At 36.5% G+C, this 27,775-nt stretch overlaps 1 protein-coding gene and 1 long non-coding RNA gene across 3 annotated transcripts; one reads left to right on the plus strand and one right to left on the minus strand.

Moving 5' to 3' along the window:
* Positions 1–26,983, minus strand: DSC1 (desmocollin 1). 2 transcript variants are annotated; one of them, XM_037032428.1, is made up of 17 exons: positions 26,906–26,983; positions 24,267–24,351; positions 22,802–23,004; positions 21,048–21,167; positions 19,832–19,987; positions 17,119–17,263; positions 15,637–15,803; positions 15,107–15,241; positions 13,530–13,715; positions 9,978–10,237; positions 9,687–9,829; positions 5,217–5,429; positions 4,512–4,757; positions 3,132–3,253; positions 2,140–2,391; positions 1,373–1,418; positions 1,212–1,292 (listed from the first exon to the last, which is right to left on the minus strand). In XM_037032428.1, exons 1-16 carry the CDS (start codon positions 26,966–26,968, stop codon positions 1,383–1,385), a joined length of 2,532 nt encoding a protein of 843 aa, XP_036888323.1. In that variant the 5' UTR covers positions 26,969–26,983; the 3' UTR covers positions 1,212–1,292; positions 1,373–1,382. The 2 variants fall into 2 exon arrangements, with proteins under 2 accessions (XP_036888316.1, XP_036888323.1); XM_037032421.1 differs by lacking the exon at positions 1,373–1,418 and having other exon boundaries at positions 1–1,292.
* LOC118977503 (uncharacterized) lies at positions 22,951–27,775 on the plus strand. The gene is made up of 2 exons (XR_005064536.1): positions 22,951–23,120; positions 26,795–27,775. It is a non-coding gene; the product is annotated as an uncharacterized LOC118977503 (long non-coding RNA).

A 27,775-nucleotide genomic window follows, 5' to 3' on the forward strand; every position in this document is an offset into this window, starting at 1 on the left:
AAAAAATATTGGGTATTGCTTTAATAGATTTCAGTTTTTAACATATACACTCCAGACATGCTTTGTGATTTTCTATTTTCTTACAGTAATTACAAGTGTAAGCTGAGTGTTAGGTTTCACAATGAATGAAGGGTCATTTAGTTTTTAGCATCTTCAAAGTTCTAAGCACTGTGGATCAGAATTTCAAGCCTAATATCTGCTGGGCTTATTTCACAAATGCTTAAAGATTGTGGACCTGTGGCAACCTAGTGAATGCATGCTCTTGCCAAGTTATTTATATTTTTAAAAAGTAATTGTATATCACGATGAGCAAAGAAACCATATTTGTGAGTCTAAGTCGGCCCATGGGCACCAAGGTTGCAATTCTTTCATAGAAATGCTTTCATGTAACCCTTATAAAATCTCCATGGCTCAAATTGCTGTGAACTTATTCTGGCCTATGTCTTTCCAATGGTCCTAGAAGCTATGGGAACTTGATAAGGCATTCTCGTGGGCAGTGATCCAAGGACCAAGCTCTGAAGGACCCTGAAAATAAGCAGTGCTAGGAGCATCTCTGCAGGTGAAAAATGTAAGGTGAGAAATCAGCTATTATTTACCAAATTGAACACTGCACCAAAGAATACGTAAAAAGCCTTCAGTACATAGCCAGTTGCGTAGAGGGAACAATTCTCTGGCACCAAAGACAATTATTTCTTAATAGGTTATTTTCCCCAAGATCTAAAACAAAGCATGTAATCGTCATCTAAAATAAAAATTCACTTTTATTAGCCTCCACAATACCCAGCTCTCCCACATATTCTTCCATAGCATGCAAAGTAACAGAAAGTACGAGGAAGCACAAAGTACAGTCCTGAAAAGGGCAATATGTACAGGCATATACAAGAAATGAGACGATGAAACTGTTATTTCTAGAGAGCAGGAAAGTTATGTCAGACAAGGAGAATTTAGGGAGCTTTCTATTTATAGTGTCCTTATCTACATGTCTTAACTTTCACCTCCAATAAACAAACACGTTAGCTGGTGCTGCTATCATTTTAGATTCACTAAACTCCCGCATATGCCTTTGTAGATGTTACTCTCTTGGAAAGGCACATTTATTTCTTTACACATGTCTTTGCTAGCGTCCTAAATTTGGGTTCCAGGTGATCCAGAAACTCAAGCCCTTCTTCTTCCGGCCGATCGCTGCAGCAGCCTACGGAGCCGGCCATGGACCCCTTCCCTTCATAGTTGTAGGAATGAACACAGTCTTCCGAATGTTTGCGCTCCTCATCTTGTCCACACAGATATACTTTCTGTATTGAAGAAGAGCACATTTTATTATTTTTTAAAAACACTTAAATATATTAGCATAAAAATAATGTCTTTGATTTACCTTTCACTGTTTAATTTTTAATCAGAGTGTGTCCTCTAATGGATTCCTACATATAAAAAATGCACATGATTGGTCTATATTATAGTCATTCTTAAAATATAGCAAATATATAAATGCTCCCAGTGAAAACACTTATGAAAACTAAAGCTACATGTATATTATACAAACAACTTGTTATTTTCCACCTGAACATAAGATTTGTATAGTTGAACTGGATCTCCGTAGCTTCACATGTTTTGGGGGAAACCAATGCTGGCTAGGATTCTTATTGTTCATATACCATTAAATAGCTATATTAATATAATATATTAAACTGGCTAATATTAACTTATAATGATTGATCTGAACATAAAACAAGGAACTAAAACCCCAAATAAAAGCTGAAGAGTTTATCTGGATGATATTGACAGCCAGGATTTTATAACCACATGAAGGATTTAACACACTAAAAATTGTTTGTCATTCAGGATCTGTGTATTACTCTCTAACAAACATTTCACTTTAGGTGATATTCCCTTGTAATTTTTAGGGAAGACACTATCGTGTCTACCTACGCCACTCCTAGATAAAGTTCTGTAATCCTTATTTTGAACTTTACAAAATCATTTTTCCTTTTGGGGCTGGACTCGACATCCCTAGCTATAATAATTCAACATTTAAAAAGCGATGAATTTAGGGTGTAGGAGAAATAAAACTTTTGGGAAATCCTGATTCATAAACAGTGTTTAACTTTCACAGAATAGGAACTCAGAGACATTGGCACTCACTTCGCCAAGCCGAGGCTGGGTAAAGCTGTGCCAGTCGGTGTATGTGTATCGGCTGGTATCTGTTAGTCCTTGTCCTGCCCCCTTGACAGATTCCAAGGTCTGCTGTCCAACTCCTCTGCCGGAATCCAAAGTGTAGCCGCCTTTGACCATCTCAAAGTTTTGCTGTGTTTTGACTCCCTGGCCAAGAGTGCCGACAGACATGCTTGTGTCACAGATGTTGGATGTCTGTGTGGGGAGTCTAATATTTGCTTCCTAAAAATAAAGTTAGAATTGTAAAATGAATAAATCAAATTGAAGCTAACAGTTTACCTTTATGTCTTTCCCACCGTAGGCAACTCACTTACTTACTGGGCTTCTCAGTTCCCCATTCCTAAAATCAGGATAATAATAGTACCCATATGTCAGGTATTATGGGTTGAATTGTGTCTCCCCCCAAATGTGTTTGTTGAAGTCGTAACTCTTAGTGCCTCAGAATGTGATCTTATTTGAAGATAGGGTCATGATAGATGTAATTAGTGAAATGAAGATGAAGTCATCAGTTAGAAAGGGCCCCTAATCCAAAAGGTGACATCTGGACACAGACATGCACGCAGGGAGAACGCCATTTGATTTGAAAGATTTGATTCATGCTGCCATAAACTAGGGAACGGCCCACCAGATGCTAGGAGAGAGGCCTGAGACAGGCTTTTCTCTAGCACCTTCAGAGGGAGCGTGTCCCTGCCAACACCTTGATCTTTTAAACTTCAGATCTGTGAGACCATAAATTTCTGTCATTTAAGTCACTCACTTTGTAGTACTTTATTATGGCAGCCCTAGAAAACTAATACAGCAGAATTATGAATTTTAATTTCACTAACACATGAAGGGCACTGAGCTTTGCTGGGCATACTAAGTGCTCAATAAACATTAAATGAATTATTATTACTATTATATAATAGTCAACTGTCATCATTGTGTCACCATACAGTCAAAAAAAGTGAAATATGGCTCACCATTACTTCTTCTCCAGGTCCTTCAGTATTTGATATAATTAAATTTTGTTGGGCTACATCCTCTGGAAAACATTTCTTTACTGTTTTCTTAGCAGTAACACAGAAACATGTAAAAAGGGAACCTAAAAAATAAAAATATTTAGGTAAGTAGAATTATTTTTTGATGCTGTTACATACTATATCATTTGAATCATATGATTGTTTAAAAGCTTCTTCAGAGAACTTAAACATTTTTATTTCATAAAGTACCCTTGGGTCATATAATTTAAAACAGAATGTTAACAAATGTATTAGTATACAGACCATCTCTATTTTAGCGAGATTATGTTATTAGAGTAAATAAGAAATAGATCAATAAAAAGTAGAGAAGATGAAGTGAGCATAGTTTATTAATAGTTCACTTCCCAGGTCCAGAATTAACTTAAATGTTTCTCTTATTTCCTCCACACTGAAATACTAACTTCATTTTATTGAAATTTCAGCTAGTATTATTAGTATTTAAAACCCATACAGAGCACTCTTAATGGGCTTAGAGTAACCTAACAAATGCTTTTGGGCATAACCATATTATGTATTAGGCATAAATACAAACAGGAAAGGCAATTACATAAAATCAGTGACTGGTTTTGAAAGTGTACATCACTAACATAGCGCTAAGAGGAACAACCAGTTTAACTTGAAACTCAAATCAATGAATTAGGGACAGCAAAAACTGTGACAAAAACTTATAAATGTGAATAGGATGTGTGTAGCCAAATAGATTGTTAATAAAGAAAGAAAAGAGGGAGGGAGGGCAGGAAGTGTGGGCAATGATTTTCATCAGTTTTGCATCTCTAAAAAACAGTTTGCAGAATGCAAAATCTTAGCATTCTTTGCATGCATCACTTTTCCTCAGTAGCTCACCATATGACTATTTTCCATTCATTCCATTACAGTTTTCTTAAGGTATATGCTGTATCATATCATTAATAACATTGAGCATAAACATCTAAATAAATTCTGGAGCTACTCTTTTCACTAATTCTTTTTTTGCATTTCTACTAATATTTTGTATGAGAGGGAATCTTGATATTAATTTTATGCAACCTCTTCATTCTACATATGGATAAAAGAACTTACAAAGAGGAAATGATTTACCCAGTGTCTCACAGATAATTATGGGAAGAATTAGAGCTACACTTCTGAAAATTACTTTAATCTGCTCTTAATGATATGTTTCTTCTTCTATGACTCAGAACCCTAAGTCTTCTATTACATGCAAGATTTTCAAAAAGAGCACATTAACCAAAAGGCTATAAATGTCATTGATATAAAGAACTGTCATGTTTTTTAAAATATTGGAAAAATTCCAGGTAACACATGCTAGATAATTATACTTACATAACAACAATGCAGAACCCAACACCATGGAAAGAATTGCCCATTTTCCAAGTATGACTTTGGCTACCTTGACATCACGCTCTTTTGTTTCCATAGGCATTCTACACTCAGATGGAGTTGTACAGTCACATACTCTGACTGACAATACGTGTCTTGCAGCAAGACCATGTTTATCTTTTATTTCAATAGGTACACTATAAATGTTATAATCAAGTTGCTGCTTTGCACGAAGAAATGCAGTCTTATCTGTGAGAAAAGTAGAAGAGAATATATATTGATATCACCTTTCAATAATAATGCTGTTTTGACTGGAATTCTTGGGGTGGGGATCAGGGATAGGAGGCACAGAGTTTACCTTAGAAGAAAATTCCTAGTGGTTCCTTTTTTTTCTTAAAAATGATTTTGAATTCTTGACAAATAAGGAAGACTAATTGATATAGATCTATGCTTATATTAGACTAATCTATACTTAACATGTTATTCAAATATTATATTAAGAAAATTTGTTTTCTTAAAGTATATTCAAAATGAGTCTAAACCCCATAAGTGCATTATCACTTAAAATAGCAGGGGATTATTCTTATGGGATGATTAAAATAATTTCATAACATTAATGCTTAATTATCATCATAAAGTTAAGTGAAAGTCAAAACCATAATCCATCTCAAGTTTCTATTGATTACAAGATTTAGCATAATTACCCACCATCCTTTTTCTCTAAGGTCCAAAGTCTGTTGACAGAATTATCCAGACGGAATTCAAAAGGTGGACCATTCTCAGGTCCATCTGGATCCACAGGTGCAAGAAGAGCGAAATCCTGATTATGCTGACAAATGGTCACATCTCTGTCAATTTGCGGCGGATGATCATTATGATCTTCCAACAGAACGACTAAAGTGCCAGTGCAAGATCTGCCATCTAAGAAAAATGGAAAATAACACATATTTTCACTGAATAATGTATTTTCCACCATCTCTAAGATACACACTTGACTGCAGATCACATTACTACAAGTACAAAATTGTGACAGGTACTTTTTAAAACTAACAGTATGAGATTGTGAATAATGCCACTAACAGAATAATTGGTTGAAAGTAAAATTGATTCCATACATTCATCTTTCTGAAGACCCATATTCATGTTCAAAATACAAAGACTTTACATTTGGTCACTGATCACTTCTTCAACCTGTTCTCCTGACCCTTTTCCTCACATACTCTTTGCTCAGTATGTGAGGAAAGACAAAATACAAAGACTTAAAATTGGTCATCAAACCCACTAGGTGTGCTCCTTCCCATGTCTATTTTGACATATTTTGTTGCTGCTGCTGGGAATACTTTTTCCTTCCTCTTTGCCTGAAAAAAACTCATTATCCTTCCAGGATCTACTCAAATATCACTTCCTCATGAGACTTTCCGTGACGTGCATGGATAATGGCAGCCATATTCTGCTTTCATTTCTCACAACACTTGGCTCATCGTTGGCTCACATATTGAACTGTGAACATTGCTCATTCTCAGAGCTAAATCATATTCATCTTGAGAGCCTAGTGAAACACCTAATATGTCTTGACTAACTTATAACTTAATACTAACACATTGAGCCAAATGCACATACTCTTTCTGTAATCTATAAAACAAAAACTTAATTAAACAAACCATAAACACAAGTTTGCGCTCCACCCTAAATCAATTAATTTGTTCTTGAGAATAGGGACTCTTATTCATTACTACATGGCCACTATTATTGGACTAACGGCTCCTACAAGTTTCAATAAATATTTTTAAGTAAAATAGTGCCTATTAGTTGTGTTTAATAGATAATTAAGTTCAGAAAACATGCTCAAATTTTACCATATGTGATAAGATAACAAACTACAATAAATGTTAACTTTCAAAATTGAAATAAGATAATAATTGATGAAATTTCTCAGTGTTTTGCTTTAATGCTAGTCTAAATTTTGGAGCATTTACGGTGTTTACCATGAAGACTACTAAAACTCATATGTAAATTAAATCTGATTTTTTTCTTTTGAGTTTGAAATATCACTTAAGCCATATAATGTAGTACATTTCAGTGTTTTTTCTGCTGAATAACTATAAAATCAATCACTTAAAAGTGATTTTTTAATTAATTACTTACAAAAGATAATTACTATATGTACCTATTTTAAAACCATTCTATCTGGCAAGTTTTAAAAATATCTGTAAATAAAAGAAGGGTATAGCTCCTGTAAGATAGAATCTGAAATAGCATATAAACATTTTGAGACTGCCAGAAAGTTGTACATGAATCTGAATACAAGTAACTTTAAAATCAGTAAATTAACAAAGAAGTGAGTTATGAAAAAAGAAACTATTTTTAAAGTTGAAAAATGTAGTTATAGACACTACAGTCTGAGCCAACACATGTGCTGATTTTATTTAAAAAGTTTTAAATAGAGAGCCATTTCTCTCCTTGAAACAATAGAGAGAAACCACACTACAAGACTAATAGAGAAGTAGGACAACCAACCAAAAGAAAATCAAGACTTACTTAATCCTATAGTTAACCAACATTTACCACATGAATTATTATTTTCCATCTCAGTCTCTATTTTAAGTATATTGTTAAAAATGAATGCTTGATAAAATAGAAAGACTCATAGATTGGCCTTCAGGCCAAGATGGAGGCATAAGTAAATACACTGTGTCTCCTCACACAACCAAAAGAAGGACACCAAATTTAAAAACAAAAAAAGAACCAGAACTTCCAGAAAATTGAACTGTATGGAAGTCCTATAACCAAGGAGTTGACAAGGAAACATTCATCTAGATGAGAAGGAGGGGTGGGGCTGGGCAGAAGAATGCAGATGACTGGAGGCAAGGTGGCAGCTGGCAGAGCTGGTGGTCCCACATTCAATGCAGATAAACCAGGAGGAACAACTGGGGAATGAGACAGACCGCACAGCCCAGGGTTCCAGCACAAGGAAATAAAGCCTCAAAGCCCCTGACTAAAAAAACCTGTGAGGGTGGAAGTGGCAGGAGAAACTCCCAGCCTCAAAGAAGGGTTTGTTAGAGGGACCCACAGGGTATACACAAACCCACAAACCCACCCACCTGAGAACATACACAAACCACCCACCTGGGAATCAGCACCAGAAGGGCACGATTTGCATGTGGGTAGTGGGAGGAGTGACTGAAAGTCAGCAGAGAGCTGAGTAAGAGGCATTGTTCCCTCTCAAATAGAAAGGTCAATGCTCTCCTAGGCAAAGGGTGTGTTAAAGAGTGCTTTCTAGAGTGACAGCAGGAAGACCAGCCTGAATGAGGTGATGGACACAAGAATGACTGGGAAATAAGCTGGACTTTTAAAAAAGCTACAAGAATATTTAGGTCATCATCCTGAAGAGTTTGTGAGCATCAAAACTAAATGTTTGCATGGAAATATAAACAATTATTTATATATTTGGCCTTTGGAAGAATATATCGATGGAATGAAGTTCTAATAAATAAAACCCTTCATGTCACCAATATGGTTTTCCATTCAAATTTATAACGTCCTTATCTTTACTTCTTCTCGAGCATATCCAGGTTATCCATAAGCCTGGGGCATATATTCCTACATTTCAGATTTAGCATTTCATTTCTTTGGGTTACGATCACTGGATTTCTTTTAGCACTAAAAGACAAAGTTAATATCTTACAGTTCTATTCTGCATGTTTTTCATCTCTCCAAATAGCACTTCACTCACCAAGCTTCTGTATTTCTGTGACACCTCCTACTTTTATCCTTGAATCTACACAGCTTTTAACTGATTTTCACTTTTTATGATATTTATACTTTCTTTTATGGGGAATGTTTTCATACCATAGAAATGCTATGAGACTATAACAATCCTTTAATTGATGCCATGAGAAATTCTGACCTTGTCTATGAATTCTAGTTTTCATAGTAACTTGCCTAGACAATCAACATCTGTGGACTAAGTGAGCAAATATAATTATTGCTTGACAGCATAATTATGGCTTTGAACCATTCAGATTTTACTTTTACTTATATGGGAGTAGCAAATCACCCAAGACTACAGAGCAATGACAATATTAATTCTATTTCTCAGTCAATGTTGTCCCATTCTTTAGCAGATTTTCTTAACCTATACTGAAAGAATTACATTAAAAGGTCTCAGCCTGTTGATGACCAATGTTATGGGTAGACCAGCCACTTTTCAAAGGAAACTTTGAAAACACATATTTATTACTGATTTTTCAAAAACAAGAAATTTCATGGCACAGCAGGGGCTACCCAGTGTGGTCACAGGGTGGAGTAGGGTAGGGATGTAGCTGGAGGAGGAACGTTCTCTCTCGTGGGCCTTCAAGTCAGGATGGGGAGGCCTAGGATTTCATAGGCTTACTCTTTATCAGTGAATTTAAAACACAAGAGCAGGAATTCAAAGAACAAGGGATGGGGAAAGCAGCCTGGCTCCTTTTTCTAGTCCTGTGGCTGGCAATGTGTTTATTCAAAAGAGCCATCTTTGAAGTAGATGTCTTAGCAAACACTCCTTAAGTCAGGCACTCGCATTACGAAAAGAAAAACCAACAGTCAGTACATATACAGATTACACCACAATGTTACAGGTTCACAATGGTTTATTGCCTGGAGTGTCATTCTCAAGGGTTTTGAGAGACTACTTTATGACATTTGAAAAACATTTCTTCTCAAGGTAGGTTCTAGAATTAACCTTGGAAAAGGATTGCAGAGTATAGCAAAAGACTTGCTCAAGAGTCATTGTGCGAGTGTACCTTTAGGCCATAGAGAAAAATTTTGTTCCCCACTAAGAGAAGCTCAAAATCAACCTACCTTGAACCCAAATGTTTTAGGCAGTTTGAATTCTTTCAGCCTGTCCAAGTCATAGTGATCTAAACCTAAATTCCTGTACAAAAATGGAGATCCTTGAGGATGCCGCATGTCCAAGGCAGAGATCAAGTAACAGGGATCACGAAACTTGGACTCCCGCTTCCTAGCTTTGTGTATTGTTGTACTGGAGACTAAACTGAGGTGGTCTCCAAAACGTTAAACAATCATAATGCAAACACTTTTTGCATAAAATTTTGATCTGGAAATAAACAAATTTCACACCAAGATTTTCTATAAAGTATACCCCATATTTATATTTTATTTCTAGAAAATTGCACTCACCTCTATCAGTTGCAACCACTGAAACATTGTATTGGTTGTTTTTTACAAATTTTGATTCTCTATCTAATACTTTTACAGTCCTCAAGTCACCAGTCTGTTCATTAATGTCAAACCAGTTATCTTCATCTCCTATCTTCTTATACCTAATTTTAAGAAATCAGTGTAAATGATCAAACCAAAAACTAGATATAATCTCAAAATTTATCACTTAAAAATACATATAACTTTTCTAAACTTAAAATCAATTTACATCACAATTAATAATAGGAAACTTTTTGAAAAATACATTACCTTAAGCCTTCACCACTACGCGTTTCTGGGTCCAATGCTTTGTATCCAAGGAGTTCTTGGCCAGCTGGGAGGCCATCTTTACTCTGAATAACTTTTACCGGTGGTTGGCATTCAGGGCCCTCATCACTGTCTTTAACTTTAACAGTGACAGTTGTAGTGCACATAGTAGGAGTTTTAGAGTTTGGTGCACTAGAGAACTGCGCTTCATTAACGACACCAATTTTCAAAATAATTTGGTGGTTGACTTCATAGTTCAATGCCTGTTAAATGCCATACTTTAATTAGTCAATGTGTAACACTATATATAGAAGACTTCTAATCATAATCCAAGCTTTAGTACAAAAAGGAATATTATTGTTTTGTATAAAATATTACCAAAAGAAAGTGCTCATGTAGTTCAAGACTCATAATTAGCTTCCTAATATGACAAAAACAATCAAATGCAAAATTGTGGTTTTTAAAATTTAACCAATTTTTTACTTAGCATAATTATCTCCAGGTCTATCCACACTGTCACAAAAGGTAAGATTGCCTGGATTTCCTTCTTCTGTATAGCCAAGTAATATTCCATTGTGTAAATGTACCACAGTTTTCAATCTACACATCTACAGATCTTAGCTATTATAAAAAACGTTGCAATGAACACAGGGGTACATATGTTCTTTCAAATTAGTATTTCAGGATGCTTAGGATATATCCCAAGAAGTGAGATCACTAAATGAAAAAGCAGTTCCATTTTTGCTTTTTTGAGGAAATTCCATACTGTTTTCCACAGCAGCTGCACCAGTCTGCATTCCCAACAGTACACAAGCGTTTCCTTTTCTCCACATTCTCACCAGTTGTGTGTTTATTTATTGATGACAGCCATTCTGGCAGGTGTGAGGCAATACCTCCCTATGGTTTTAATTTGCATCTCTCTGATGCTTAGTGACATTGAACATTTTTTCACATGTCTATTGGCCATCTGTATGTCCTTTTTGGAAAAGTGTCTATTCAGGTCCTCTACCCATTTTTTAAAAGATTTTACTTATTTATCTTTAGAGGGGAAGGGAAGGAGAGAGGGAGAGAAATATCAATGTATGTTTGCCTTTCATGTGTCCCCAGCTCTGGGAACTGGCCTGCAACCCAAGCATGTGTCCTGACTGGGAATTGAACCACAATCCTTCGGTTCACAGGCCCGCGCTCATTCCACTGAGCTACACCAGCCAGGGTTCCTCCACCCATTTCTAATGGGATTGTTTGTATTCCTGGTGTTGGGTTGTGTGGGTTCTTTGTATATTTTGAACATTAACCCCTTATAAAAGCCAGTCAGAGAAAGACAAATACCATATGATTTCACTTATATGTGAAATCTAGTGAACAAAATAAACTGATGAACAAAATAAAACAGAGGCATGGGAATATGGAACAGACTGAGAGCTGACAGAGGGAGGGAGGAGAGAAGACTGGGTGAAAGAAGGTGAGAGATGAGCTAAAAATCATACCTACATAACACATAGACCCAGACAGCAGTGTGGTGATGGCCAGAGAGAAAGGGAAGAAGAGGGTGGGGGCTGGGTGGAGACAAAGGGCGGGGAAGGGGGACAGAAAAAGATTTGCTTGGGACAAAGTGTGCAGGATGCAGTGTGTAGATGATGTTTTTTATTGACTTGTACAATTGAAACTTGTATAATTTTGCAAATCAATGTCACCTCAATAAATTCAATTAAAAAAAGAAAAGGAACATCAGTGAATAAACTCTGAAATCTAAAGAGTCTAAGAAAAAAATAAAGAGTCTGTGGTTTGGTTAATAGTACTTACACACCAATGTTAAATTCTCTGGGCGAGTGTACCATGGTTACATGAAACATTAACACTGGGGAAACTGAGCAAAGAAAGGGTCTATGGGAATTAATTCCATATGATTTTTGCGACTTTTCCATTAATCTAGAATTCTTGCAAAATAAAAGTTGAGTTTAAAAAGCCAAAAATGCTAAACTAAACTAAAATTTAATCAATTTTTCTTCTCACTTTTCTTTGGAAAGTTCTTGCCTTCATTTTTTTTGCATTATTAATTTAAATATTAATAGTAATACAGAATTAAGGTGTGACTTATTCCAGTTCAAACAGATTACTATACTTATCAAATGGTACAATAGTGATAAACAAAATGGCAGAAGCCCCCTCCAAGCTATCATTAGACTCCCAGCAGACGTCATTGGGCTATGCTGGAGCAGTTATCTGAGTACTTGACTCAAAAGATATAATGATATTATTAAGCAGCACCTTTGAAAGCACATTATACTTGGTTTGCTTGGTTTCTGCTCAAAATGCTCAGTCCCAAACTGAATAATCCAAAAGAATCCTAAACAATAGTCAAATTAGAGACTGAAATCTATCAAGAAAACAAAAAAAAGGAAAACAAGAGAAAGAAACATAGGAGAAAAGGGGGCAGGAGAAGCAGAGGAGGAAAAAGGGGAGGAGGGGGAGGAGGGGCAGAAGGGGAGGGAGACGGGAGAGGGCAGGAGGAGGGGGAGGGGAAGGAAAAGAGAAAGAGAAAGTATAGGTGATATATTTTTTAAAAGATTTTATTTATTTACTTTTAGAGAGAGTGGAAGGGAGGGAGAAAGAGAGGGAGAGAAGCATCAATGTGTGGCTGCCTTTCCTGTGCCCCTACTGGGGACCTGGCTTACAACCCAGGCGTGTGCCCTGACTGGGAATCAAAGGGGCAACACTTTGGTTCGCAGATCCACACTCAATCCGCTGAGCTACAACAGCCAGTGTGTCAACATAATAATTAAAAGATATTTTCTATAAACCTTATGAGGGAAACAAAATTTGTACATAAAGATTCTAAGAAAGTGCAGTTTATAAATAATTAATGATGAAAGTATGTTACAAGTTTGATTTCAAATAGCGATTCTTTCATTTTTCTCTGTCTTGTGTTCTATAAAATAAAGGTTTTGGCCTTGACCAAGGGTGGCTCAGTGGACCTTTAGGTCCTGTAGACCTAAAGGTTGTACATTCAATTCCTGGACAGAGCACACATCCGGGTTACAGGTCCTGTCCCCAGGTGGGGCGCATATGAGAGGCAATCTATCAATGCTTCTCTATCACACCCATGTTTCTCTCCCTCTCTCTCTATCCCTCCCTTCCCCCTCTCTCTGAAATCAATGAGCATGTCTTCAGGTGAGGATAAAAAATAAGTAAATAAAAAATAAATAAAATAAAATAAAAAGGATTTTGGATAAGTGGGTGTCTAAAAATGCCTCTAAAGCTAGTATCTAATTACTAATTCAATATTTCTCTGCCTTGCTTTGTCACATCTATAGAACAGTAAGTTTTGTACCTGCCATGCTTTTCCTCTAAGAAAGGAAATGAATGTAAAATTATCATAATAATAATAAATGTTTAAACCAATGTAATCATTTCATTGTAATTCTCTAGTCATGTGCACACAGAAATTTATATTTATATATATATATATAAATGTCTATATATGAAGTTAGAAATTTATGAATCAGTTAGGTTAGAATTTTTTAAAGGATTGCTTGATTATTTTTGTTTGTTTACCTTGACAACACACAAGACTGCTTCATTTGTTTTTGGATCTGTGCTAATTTTAAAGTTTCCATTTTCATTCCCTTGTAAGATTTTGTATACAGCCTTTGAGGAAGGAGTATTTGGCAAATCCAGGTCATGTACAGACATTCGTAAAATCTCAACATCGATTCTGTTTTCTTCTACTTCTGCAAAATACTAAAAAAAAGTCTCTCATTGTTAGAAATTTATAGCTTTAACAATATAATTTTCTCCTCTAAAGTTTATATTTAAAGTAAAAGAGAGCAAAGTAATATAGAAATGGGCAACCATATACCGGGAAGAATTTGTAAGTGTAAGGCAGAGTTTGCTTCTTTCCTCACTACTTTTTCAAGTCTTATCCATCTTTGAAAAACCAACTTATGCCTTAACTTTGCAACTTCTTTGGCAATTTTCCTACTCATCCAAGCCCTCACATTTACCTCTATTCTGAACCCATAATATGTACAGTCTATCACCCTTCTTAGACATAGCAAGTGCTTCTACTAATATATTTAGCCTTTAATATTTATGGCTAGTTACAACCTACAATGATTTCTTATTATTACTGGATGACCTGTTATGCCAATTTAAAAAATTACCTTTGATTCTCTAGCAAACATTTTAAAGAGTTCTTCCTTCTTTTGAGAAGTTAAATCATAGTCTCCCCCACATCCAAGAACTAAATAAGGTTATGGAAGCATATGATATTAAAAGATTAAAATAAGTAGTCAACCAGAATCTTCTAGAGATGCGGGATGAATTCATAGAAGGATGACTGCCTGGCAGTCATGGGAGCACAACAGACCTTGGGTCTAACCCCACTGTTTCCTCTTACGTGGTGTATATGTATGAGATCATACACAAGTCACTTAACTGACCTTCCATTTTCTCGTGTAAAATAAAGGATAGGAATAATGCCTATCATTACAAGTTAGAGCAATTGATATAAAAATAGTACGGATGGATCTATCATTGCGGGTTTTCCTTTCTTCCACTTGTACTATGGTATAGATAAATGAAAAACTGAAGATGACTTACTAAAAGGTCAAGAAAGAAGAACTATTCCCTGGATTCTCCTGCTATCTATATTTCTTACAGAAAACGTTTGTTCATATACAGCACGGGAAGAGCCTGCATGTCAATGGCAGTGGGCAGCCTGTCTTACCGACTCGGCAGCAGACCAAAGGATATAGAGCTAGTCTTTTTTCTTCTTAAGATGTCGAAGTATAAACAACTCCAGAGACAGGGCCTCTTCTCCTTCATTCCATGAAAGGCGTTTAAACCCAGGGAATCTGATACCATAACTTGGCATCCAAGAATACACTGAATACATGAACATCTTCGAGGGATAAGAAGCTTTTATATGGCCAACAGAATCGTTATTTCCCTACCATCCAGAATAACTGGCGCTTCAATGATTCCTACAGAAATTTTGTTTTTGTCTGTGTTATTTGCAAGTGGTAGCTACTAAAACTAAAACGTGTAACCTCACAGAGCTACCAAATTCCAGATTTGTTTTCAGAAAAAGTAAATGAACTTAGATAAATGAGTACAGAAAATATACTCACAGCAGTTTCTGTGAAATATGGTGCATTGTCATTTTCATCTTCAAGTGAAATAGTAATGGTTCCTGTATTAAACAAGCCAAAGTGTTGGCCCCCCATGTCTCGTACTTCCATTATTAACCGGTACGTATCACATGTCTGAACAAAAGGAAAAAGGAATATTGATGAGCTCCCCGCCCACCGCCAACAACAGCATAACTAAAAATAGAACAAGAGATTGGTCAGTGACTCAAGACAATGGAAAGTTGATGTGTCCAAGATAACATCTCAACATTTAAAAGCTATTGTTTTTTTACTATTTCAGCATCCACACATCAAATCAAGTCAATAATCAAGTGAGACCTCGTCTAATACCTTGTACCTTCCCAAATTCTCTATACAGACAAAACAGGGGTCCAGAGAAGCCCTAATCAAAGCCTGTGCGGAAGCAGGATTGGGGAGGAGGCCACAAAGGGCTTCCTGCTATTTCTCTGGGAGTTTTTATGAGTTTAAATACAGTGTAGTGACTGGGGAAAAATGAATTAGTGCATTACTTCTCTATCCAATAAAAGTGACGTTGTGGAGATGACGCCTGTGTCTGGGTGTACAGTGAAATGCTTTGGGTGATCTGGGATTTGCTGTAAGATTTTAAATTTCAGACGGGTATGGAGAGTGTCTGGTTCATCGAGGTCTATGGCGGTCACTTTTGCCACTGAAGTTCCTGTTTAAAGAAATTCAATGTCATCAATAATTTAAAATAACAACACCACAAAAATAACTACTGTCACATATTCTCCCCCAAAACCACAAGTATAATAAGTGGAAGAGTATAAATACTCTCCAAACTCTAAGCTTCCCTTACTTAGAAACTTCCGTTAAGTAATTACTGTGAAGAACATGATGTGTATTCTACATATATGAGGATGTTCACCCCACCCTCGGTAAGAGTGGTTCTAAAATTCTTCCCCCAACCCACCGCCCCAGTTCATGAGCCATTTTGGGATGGGATCCTCTCTGTATATCTTGTTTCTTTCATAGCTCAACTTGATAATGTTGTTAGAAATAGTACAGCGTTCTATAGGATAACAGTTTTTATGCATTTACATTTTAATAAATGTGCTGAATTATTAACATGCACAGTAATTATTAATGAATGTTAGACAAAAACATTGTGCATCAGTCTGAGTATCAAGAGTCAGGCTCTATGGCCCAGAAATCAGTGTAGAATGTTGCTTTAACAAACCACTTATTGTGAGAGAACAATAAATATACACATGTAATGGCAACAGACTAGAGGATCAACGAACTGACATTTCTTGCAGATTCTATGAAAAGCTGGACAATCTTGTTATGCCCCTGAGTAGACCAAGATCACATATTTGGCTGCCCACAGCATCAAACAACTTTAAATTTTTTTTCAGTTTGTCTGGAAAATATGCCAAGAAAAGCAATGTGTATGTTGTCATAAGTCAGATTAGCATTTTCATACTGTGATATTGTTTCAGTCTTTGAAAATGTGTTGAGATTTCATATATATCATATTATTCATTGCTTTACAAATATGTCTGTGACACATGTACAAATCAGAAAATACATACAGCATTTGTCATACATTCCTGCTCATTGAGGATTGATCTAACAGTTAGTAGGTTTATGTATTACTTGTCTTCTTTTTTTTAATATCTTTTATTTATTTATCTTTAGAGGGGAAGGGAAGGACAGAAGGAGAGAAATATCAATGTATGGTTGCCTCTCATGAGCCCCCTACTGGGAACCGGCCTGCAACCCAGGCATGTGCCCTGACTGGGAATCGAACCGCGATCGTGTGGTACTTGCTTTCTATATATGCATAGCAAAATGAGCACAAAAAGTTTGCATTTGAAGAGGATAAGACTACAAAGTTTTATCTTTAGAGACTACAAAGAATATCCTTCAAAGTCAAGCATTTAAATATGTTTAGCATAACCATGTTTAAAACATTAATGAGTAATTCAATTGAAACAAAAATCTAGTGTTTTCCTAAAATGTGAACTTACCAATTCGGCAATTTTCAGGCACATTAAAGATAGTCACTTTGGTTTCAAAATAGGGGGCATTATCATTATCATCTTCAACTTTGAATAATAGGGGGAGTGGGTACTCCGGTGCATAGCCATCTGCAGTTGTGGCATAAGCATATATCTGAAAGATAAACAAATGCCATCAGCTTACTCTTAAACAACAAGTTATGCCCAAAATTGAACCTAGCAATTGGGCAAAGATATGTTTAAAAGGTACATGTATGTGACTAAGAACTTACGCAAACAGACAGACAAAAACCAGCACGGTCGATGCCTGCCATATGACTTCAGTCTTCTTTCAGCATTCTCATTATTCTCCCAGTACCACGTACTCTAGCTGAATGAGGCTGCTCTATTCCCGGCATTACCTGCATGCTATTCTACTTGCTAGAATGCATGTAGATTTCCACCAGTTATGTTAATTAACAATTATTATTGTAAGTTTATAAAAATATAAATCTTTTTCCTTGCCATTGATATACCATCTTCCTCTGGGTGATTCAGTGATGCTTTTTTTCTCTATGTACCTGCCTTGTCTTAGTTTTTACCATAAGCATGCCCTTCCTGTGTAATAAAAATGCTAATGAATGCACATACCCATCCCAAATTCCACTTCAAAATGATATATCTCAGCCTCAAATGAAGCTATTTAATGTCCTTTCCTTTTAAGCACCATCAAATTACTTCTGCAGTCTTCTTATGTGCTTTATGCATGATTGAGTGTTTAATGGATGGTTGTCGAGTGAAACAGATTCTCCTCACTGGCAGGCCCAACGAAACCTGCCCAAAGTGAGATCTGCATTAACTCCGTTCTTTACCACACAACTAGCTTTCTGATTTCCCTGCGGTAACCATCTTCTAAAATGATCCAGAATTATGATTCTAGGTCTGTAACTCCCCCCCTCTCTTTTGTTAGTCTTTTTCAGCTGTTGCCAAGTTCTAGCAATTATGGCATTTTTATGTCTCTGTCATGTGTCTTTTCTCTTCTATTCCCATGCAATCACCCTCATGTGACTCCAGATGCATCCTACCAACTTTCATGTTGTACTCTACCAACTTTGCTGCTGTTGTTCTAAGGGACCTCCTCCCATCTACGTGCAGCTCAGGAGTCGGGTTCGCTTCCATAAAGCACAACTTCAATCCTGACATTCCCTGATCACACTCTTCAGTGATCTGCCTATCTTCAACCCGAGTAACAACAAAATCCCCACTGTGGTGTTACAGGGCAACATTTCTCTTCACTGCTCTTGTTAACATGGAGAAGCAATTCCCAGTCCAAGCTCTAAGACAGCAAGTTGTGAAACAACCATCCATGTTCTATCTGTCCCTTTCTTCACTTTTTCCCCAACAACCCCTAGGTGGGTTTGGGGGGTAATAACATTTACACTCTGCTATCTATCAGTCTGACTCCTATATCTTATTTCTCAACAAATTCTAAACGCAGGAGTGTAATACAGGAGTATATCATTACCCTTCCCCACCACTACCATCATCCTCATCACCATCACATCCAAATGTCCTACTGTTCAACCCCCCTCCCTCTTCCCCTGGATATGATATGGGTTTTTTTTCTTTAAACTGCTGCCATTTTGAGAGTTTTGACTAGAGAAAATTATGGAATTATTCTATGTCTCTATTAGATTACAACTGTTCTCTGTGACAGAGCCTGAGTCTTATGGATCTTTGTGTGTCTAAACACCTAACATGGAGACTTACATTGGGTATTCTTTAATAATCAGCTTTTGCATTCGATTCTACTCATTTTTTCCCTTTTAGAAAGGCAAACTACCCCTTAAGTTTTCTGTGGGCATGATTAGATAGAATAAAATAAATTGGTGAATTTATTTTGGACTACTAAGGAAATAAAATGATATTCAAGATTCTTGTTGCTAAAGGCATTCAAAGGGAAAGAAAGAAAAGCACGATGCTACTGAGGCTGGAGCAGCAGATCTCAGCCTTCCTTTGGCTGCATTTAGAATCATCTTGGGTGGCTTCAAATTTTCAACTCACTGGGCATATCACTCCAATTAAATCTCAGAACAATTAATTCAGAATTTCTGGGCATAGACCAGAACATTAGCATTCTTTCAGGTTCTGGTGTCATTTCTAACATACAGGCAGAGTTGAGAATAATCGAACTATATTATTAAACATAACTTTGAGGTCAATACAGTTTACTACTGCTGTCCTAGGATTCTACAAAGCAAAACTTATCCTTTAGAACTCTATCATTATGTTTTCTATAGTTATCCCCCACTTTCCTTCCCTTATGTCTATTGTTTTTCTTCATCAATGGCATCAATAGAAATTGAAGTTTATATTACATATTGATAATATTTAACATATGAAATCAAATGTATGTTTCTTTTTTTAAAATTTTTTTAAAAGATGTTTTATTTATTTATTCATCTTTAGAGGGGAAGGAGAGAGGGAGAGAAACATCAATGTATGGTTGCCTTTTGTGCGTCCCCTGCTGGTAGTTAGCCTGCAAGGAACCGGCCTGCAACCCAGGCATGTGCCCTGACTGGGAATCGAACCGCGATCGTCTGGTTCGCAGGCCCGTGCTCAATCCACTGAGCTACGCCAGCCAGGGCCAAATGTATGTTTCTTCTAATATATAAACAAACAATACTGAAAATATTAAACCAGTAATAAACATAATTCTGTATAAGTAGTCCAATAATCTCACCGGAAACTCTTGATACTGCTCACGATCTATGCTTCGTGTACAAAAAATATCCCCAGTATCTTTGTCGATGAAGAACAAATTCAAGGGCTCTTTGTCCACTCCTGGTCCACTTATGGAGTAAAAGACGGTGTAGTTCTGTGCAGTATCAGATTGGACCTGTAATAACAAGTGACAATTCAGAATAAAAAAGTATCTTCAACCTAGTATCTGCGATAGTTTGTTTTTTGTCACTTGCTTTTTTCCCTACTAACCTATTCTTTCTTTCCTTTGTTTATCTAATCAGTATGCCCCATATTTTTTAAATTCTTGTTCATAGTCTGAATGTGCAAATCCTCAAACTCTATCACTTATTTGAGCTCACATTCTTTTATGTTATCTGCATATTTATGGAATACTCATGGAGTTAAATATACTCTTACAACTCTTTTTTCTAAAATTTATTTACTTATTTTTAGAAAGAGGGGAAGGGAGGGAGAAAGAGAGGGAGAGAAACATCAATGTGTGGTTGCTTAATTGGTACTCGGCCCACAACCCAGGCATGTGCCCTAGACAGGGAATCGAACCAGCAATCCCTTGGTGTGCAGGCCAGCACTCAACCGCTGAGCCACACCAGCCATGGCTACTTTTATCATTCTTATTCATTTGTTTTTATTTTCATATGAATTATAGCAACAGTTTCAGTAATTTTGAGTTATTTATAATTGAAAGTTTTTATGATTTAAAAAAAGTAGAAATCATGTAACTTTCCTCCCACAATTAATTCTTCAATAATTGTGCAATTTTTTAAAGCTGGTTAGTGTTGACACTACAGCTGTGTGGCAATGACACCACCTTTTTTGTAAACAGAAATATTGGACTTTTGGGGGGTAAAGATATGTGATAAATGGAGAGTCAAATTACGTAAAATCTGTAAGCATGTTCTCTGTATTTGAATGCCGAAGTCTAGTAAGATATTTAGGAAAATCAAGGTATAGACTCAAGAGCATCAAAAACCCAAAACAAGAAACTTTTTCTAAGTGCTAAATATGGTTTCTAAAAGAAAGTAACAAATAACACTGATTCACTTCTATAGGACCTTATTTCTGGTGAACACATGATCCTTAAAATTAACAACAGGTTAGAGCTCTGATTCAAAATACTATGCGATTCAAATTGAGATTTTAAAACAATGACAAAAAACCCTCCAACATGTAAAATTGAGCAAGATGAAATGTACCTGCTGGACATGCTGTGGAAATGGACCTAATGAGTTCTCCATCAGTGAACATGGAATAGGAGCCCACCGTCTTTTGCTGCGCTGAAGGACTGTGTCTTTCCTACGTCTCCTTTTAGAAACCTGCATTTGTTGAGAGAGGAAGAAATACAGCATTGCTTATCATTCTAGGAACTGTGATTTTTATATATACAGGGTCCAGCAGAAGTAATGCCTGCATGAGTGTGGTTGGTAGGGTAATAATATGGATGTAATAATTTATAGTTTTAATATGAACATTTCACCTAAAATGTCATATGGTGTGCTTGAGTGTGATATTGTTATATTATAGAATTACATGCTCATGATTTTGTAATGAAAGATTTAGTAATAAAAAGGGGTGTTATTTATGCTGGACCATGTATATCACATGAAAATAGGGGACGTACATAACAATATCGTGAATAACCAATTCCCAAATTATTTGTTTAGTTATTTTATTAATAAGATAAACACACATATGCACACAAGAGGAAGAATCAGTTCCTCACCTAATTCCTGATTTAACCAGTTAAGCAACCAGAACTTTATAAGGCATTGGTAAAAATAGGCCATCTTAAGAATAGACCCCCTAAAAAGAGATAACTTATTAAAAATATTTAAGAACTTATCTTATTCCACTAGAAGTGGTACAGTTAAAATTTTAAAGAACACTACCTGCATTTCAAAGCATCTGTATACCTATATAAAGATACAGGTAAATGTTTGTTCATGTATGCTTTATTTTAGGTAGTATGGAGACTTTAAAATTTGAACATAAGAATAATGTTTTTTAATTGAATCTTTATTGTATTTTTCCCATTACCATTTAGTCCCCTTTTATCCTTCTTCCCCCAGTGATCACCACACTGTTGTCCATGCCCCTGAGTCCTTATGCCTTCTGGCTCAATCCCTCCACTCTCTCTCCTCCTCCCACCCCCACTAGCTGTCCCCTGTTCTCCACCTATGAGTCTGTCTCTGTTTTGCTTGTTCCTTCAGTTTGTTTTGTAAGCTTTAAGCACATTCTAAATTTAATGAAGAAGAGTTCTCATAATTAAAAGGAATTTAGCTTGGAAAGTATCATAAATCAAATCACTTAATAAATGTTTTTATAATACCAAAGTCATGTGCAGAGTTGGCTTAAAGTGAGGTTTGTGTGAATTTCAGTAACTTTCTCCCTTCCTGTCCTTCCATCACCACCACTCACTACAAAAGAGTGAGGCTAGGCTCAGAACATTCAAACCAATCCTGTGGATTGGTCATTACTTCATTTTCTGAACAGAAGGATCCCATGGGATTTTCAGTTAAGGTAGGAATAAGCTTTGGATAATCTCTTTCCCTCTTCAAAGAGAGACTCACACCCCTCGAGTCACTGGAGAGAGAGAGAGCCACCCAGGGTGGAGTTCCACACCCCCACCATGAATCAGCTCCCACTGTTTTAGACCCACCCACGCCTTGTTCTTCAGATTCGTTGTTCTCAGTGCCACCCCACGAAGCACGGTCTGAAAGCTTTGATATCCTGACTCTGCTCCCTGGCTTCTGAGATGTTCATTTTTATGCCATTTTGTACACAGCTCTATCACTCCTTAAAACAGTCTAGTATTTACATGTGTCAATTATCAGTCAAATAGACAAACAAGTGGGTATTAAAGAACAATGATTTTTAACATGGAAAGAAGTCTATGAAATGAAGGACTCACGTAAGCCAATGAATACAGTCAAATCTTTGCCTAAAATACCTTCTTTCCTCTTGCTTCCAGTTCAATTTCTATCTCTTTCTGTTCCTGCTTCTGACTGTCTGAAAGAAAAATGGAAAAACTCTTCCTTTGGGGAGACAAAATGAGGTCACGTGTTGTGTAAATTGAGCCATCTTCAAGAATTCTGAAGTCAGGGTCATTTGACAGGATTAGGCTGGCTGACTGGAGACACTCCTTCAGATTCACTGCAGGGAAGAAATATCACAGTAATTTGTAAGATGAATCAAGAATAGAACAAGTTTTACAGGAATAACAACTACAAGTCAGCACATGAGAAGCAGAAAGTCACACTTGGAATTCGGTGAGTATCTGCTATTCTAAAACTGAGGGGTCATGAAAATTAAATAATTAAAATAATGAAGTCACAGTTTCTAGCACTTTCATCATAAATTAATTTATGAATAAACATTTAATGTTTTCTTTGTGTCACTGGATTTATTGTTTCCACTTTAGCTTCTACTTATGGATTTGTACATATATAAATTTGTCGTTTTATATTACATATAGTATAACTATGACATCAGTAGATTTTGAAATTGTCTACAATAACCTTGGATAGCTAAATCTCGCAAAAAATAAGAAAATTGGTCTGTACTTATATATATCGCTCAACAATATTGCAAATAATCATTTTATAACATATCTTGGAGGTTTAATAAACTCAGTGCTTAGTACACGTTGTGTTTGTTGTCAAACTATTTTCTTCACAAATCCATATTTAATACATTTAGCATATTTATTGTGTATCTGTAGAGTACAGGCTGTATACCTTTGAAATGTGTTAAGAATATATAAGGGGTTGATTTAAAGCACAGGTCCACGCAACCTCTATCTTAGAAAGGGTATCACTTCTGAATTCAAAATGTGTTTTTCTAAATGCAACATTAAGCTAATAAAAATCTTTGATGAAAGGAATGTTATATTTGGACTCAGAACAACCAACCTGTGCTTCTGGTAGGGCTGTGCTAGCAAGACTAGTTGAAATGTCATTTGCCTTCATAAACTATTTTGTGAAACAGATCACGTAAATTCTTGCTGGGCACTGGTGCATTGCAATCAACCTCAAGCACTAATTTTCTTCAGAGGCATTTAAGTTTTGACAAATCTGTTTTATATGTAATCAATTAAAGAATCTTGACTTTGGAACTTTGGCAGCAGATTAGTCAATATGAATTAAAATATGCTTTTGGTTTTGTTGTCTTGCTTAGTTTGAACTAAACTAAGAGAACTCTAATGTTTACAAATTTTACTGGCATGAAAAGTATACAGTGAACTCAGCACTTTAGTTGTTTCTAATCACTTTCAAAAAACAAGTAGTTCGTCTTTCATTTATGTTAAATTTTAATGCCAAGTACCTACTATATGGCTTTTAACCCAAACTTTACAAGAGTAGCCTGAAACTAAGTGTAGCAGTTAAAACTATGAAATTTTTAATACTGTTCCTCACCTTTGCCTACCAGTCTGTCAGCCTGAAGATGAGAGGGAACTTGAAGAGAAATTTTCTGACAAGCATCGCAAAACAATATTAAAACCTCAAAAGGAAAAAAAGCACAAGTTACATTTGATTACAAACTTCCACATTACAGCTTTGTCCTACTGATAAAAGTATTGTCAATTTTAGCAACAAAAAAGTCTTCTAATCCTTTGATTTTTTTCACATGTATTTTTAAAGGAAATAGCAAAGAAAGTGTTTTTAGGGGTACCACTGTCATTTAGTATCAATGAAAAAATTAAAATGAGCAGTAATTCTTAGAACCTAAATCATATCGTATAATTTTAACAAAATGTATTACAAACCACTGATTTTAAATAAACGTTATCATCTCTAAGGGCATTCATAAGTGTCACTCTGAATTTTTTAGCATAAAGAAAGTACTTAACTCTGGAATATAACAATCACATATTTGTACACAAATCAACATTTTCACAGACCCCTAAAATTTGAGGGTATAAGTCAAGTCTAAAAATATTTGAAAAAATTTTTAACCTTTTAAAGAACAACACCCACTCCTTAGATAGGTTTGGCATAAATGTCAGTCTAAGTAATCTCATTCACAAACTAATCTAAAAACATCTATATTTCAAAATATAGAGAGTGGCTTTCAATGGAGTAGAGATATTTAAATAAATTCAAGGCACAACTATTGTCTTTATTAAAAAAATTAGGTAGCTTGTCCTGGCTGGGTAGCTCAGTTGGTTAGAGCATTGTTCTGATACCGCAAAGATGTAGGTTCTATCCCCAGTCAGGGCACCTACAAGAAACAACCAGTGAATGCATAAATAAGTGGAACACCAACTCATTGTTTCTCTTTCTCCCCCTTTCTCTCTCTGTTCAAAGTCAATTTAAAAAAAACATACTTTCAAGCTAGGTAGTTCAAGGAAAAAAGGTTTACTTGCATCAGCATCACTACAAACACAAAGAAATGTGTGCACTGTGGTGCTAGGACAGCTACAGTGTCACTAGATGATAAGGAGTTTTCAGTTCCACTAGAATCTTATGGGGCCACTGTTGTATATGTGGTCCCATTGTGGACGCTAACATTGTTATGTGGTGCACAATTGCAGTTTGTAATCTTACAAAAACTCTATGAGGTAGATATTACCAAAGACTGGAGTTGAAAAGATCATATTTATTTGTCTTTTGTTTTAATTTAAATAACCACTTTTTAAAACATGAAACATTTAGGTTTATTTGAATTTTTAATATTTTTACTCCTAATGCCAAGGAATGAACTAAACTATATCTAAAAACATTTCTAAGCATACAATATTCTATTACTTGATGATCCAAATAATGTGGAAAGAGTATTTTGTAATTAGAAATATATATACATATACACATCTGCATACATATATATGAATAAACACACATATACACATATACATATATACACATTATGCTGGTAGGATAGATCCACATTCCCATTCCTACACCCATCTTCTTTCCTTCTTGCTCAGGATCCCCACTTCATTGGTTCTGCTTTTGCCAGCAGAGCCAATGGAATGCTCCCAAAATACTATTGCAAGTCTTCAGGTTAAATCAGCAGCTTAGCAAATTGGAGGAGGGAGGAGTCAGACACTCATTTGGTCTTTATGAGGATCAGGGATGGATGAGCAAAGGATGAACCAAAAGATGCTGAACAGAACACAGACCAAAAGAAAAGAATCCCTGGAAAGATTTCATCACATTTTAACTGACCCATACTAACTCAAGTAGGTTTCTGAGTTTTATTCTACACTTCCCCTCACCTAGGCAGTTGCAGGGGAAAAACAAGACCATCAATCCCACATCATGTATTAATTATATGGAAAAATAATTATCCCCATACAATAAAGTTACTCGATCTGAAAATATAATTTGAAGTTAAAATATTTGGCCAAAATGTAAAAAGAAAATGCATGGTTTAGAAATGCCAGATATGTAAAATCATTCCCCTCTACCCCCCTCCACCACAATTAAAATAAGCAGCTGAATACACAGTTACAAAGCTATTAAAAATGTAAGTAGAAGCCAGTTTAATGTTATTTGTTTTAAAAACTGTTACATTTTTCTTATCATTTTTCTCAAGTAAAACCCCTTGCCTGAACTAAGAGCTCCACCCTTCCATCAGCTCCTCCTGTGTAAAATTAAGAAAATCTTGGATAATCCTCATCTTAAGTGCCCAGAATCCTTTTCAGCTTCTCACAGCTTAATAGAACTGAGCCTGTTAAATAACAATAGCTTATTTAATGACTAGCAGCAAAAGCAAACCTCAGAACCTTCTGGGACAAATGCCTGAGGAATAAATTCATTCCACTATTCCTTAAAAAAAAACAAAACAAAACATCACAGCAAGACTGAACAGGGGATTCCCTTAAAAATCTGACAATCTGGCCTTGGGCCCTTGAAGAGTCAATGAAACAGCTGCCTTCCTGGGTCCTAAGTCTTTTCATTCGTCCTCAGATTTTTCTGAGATCTGTTTTTGTTTCTCCCAGTTTATCTTCTCTGCCTTCCATTCCCACCCCTACTCTCTTTGAAGCCCAAACTGGAGGGAGGAAGCACACAGCAACCTGCTTGAATTCCTTAACCTTTTAGTGGTTACTCACCAGGAGAGAGAAAAGGAGCTGCTTGCAGAGGAGGCTCCCTGGGGCAGCAGAGGCCATAGCCATCAGAAGTGGTCCCAATGGTCAGGGATGGTGACTGGATAATAGGACAGCTGGGGATGCACAATGCAGGTCCGCAGTGGCTGGCACTGTGCAGGGTATTCTGCTGCGACACTGGTACAATTAGCTTGATCTGGAGAAGAGTCAGGAGTCAAGTGGTGACAAGAGGAGGAGCAAGCAGCAGGACACTTGCTTTCCTTCTATTCCTGGGTCAGTCTTTCTCCATCCAATTCAATTACCTCTGAATGCAAAGAGGCTTCCTACAACTGGGGAGGGTGAGGTAGAAAAGAGCCCCAGACCCAGTCACTAGCTCCTCCTCACAGCAGCTTTCAAAACTTCTGCTACCACTTGACACATAAGCAGAAGCAAGAGGGAACACCCTCAATCCTTGGCCCTCCGCCCTTTTCCCCCAGGTTGATGCTCTGATGTCCTCCCCAGTTATTACCCACTCCTACGTCCTTCCCTCCTTCTTGGCCTTATTAACCTATCTTGCCCCTGGGTACAATTGTGCACAAACTCCATGCACGGAAGTGATACCTACTCAGCTGCCATTGGCAAATCAGGGGACATACGAACAAGTAATCGCATCATCAGAAGTTATCTCCCCATCTAGGCACTGAGGTGGAGGCTGTCTCCTACAGCATTGTAGTCCTCAGAGAGCTGGCACTGGTCTGCAGCAGTAACTTCAGAGATGCATTGTGCCCACTCCCTTTGCTGTCTGTCCACTGCACTTTGGTCTTCCAGATGCTCCAAGGGATTTACCAGAATGTATGTGGACCTCATAAAAGTAAAAGAATAAAGAAATAGCCGAGA

The sequence above is a fragment of the Sturnira hondurensis genome, unplaced genomic scaffold (genome assembly GCF_014824575.4).
Source record: "Sturnira hondurensis isolate 20B ecotype Veracruz unplaced genomic scaffold, ASM1482457v3 Scaffold0001872, whole genome shotgun sequence".
Taxonomy (NCBI): Eukaryota; Metazoa; Chordata; class Mammalia; order Chiroptera; family Phyllostomidae; genus Sturnira; species Sturnira hondurensis.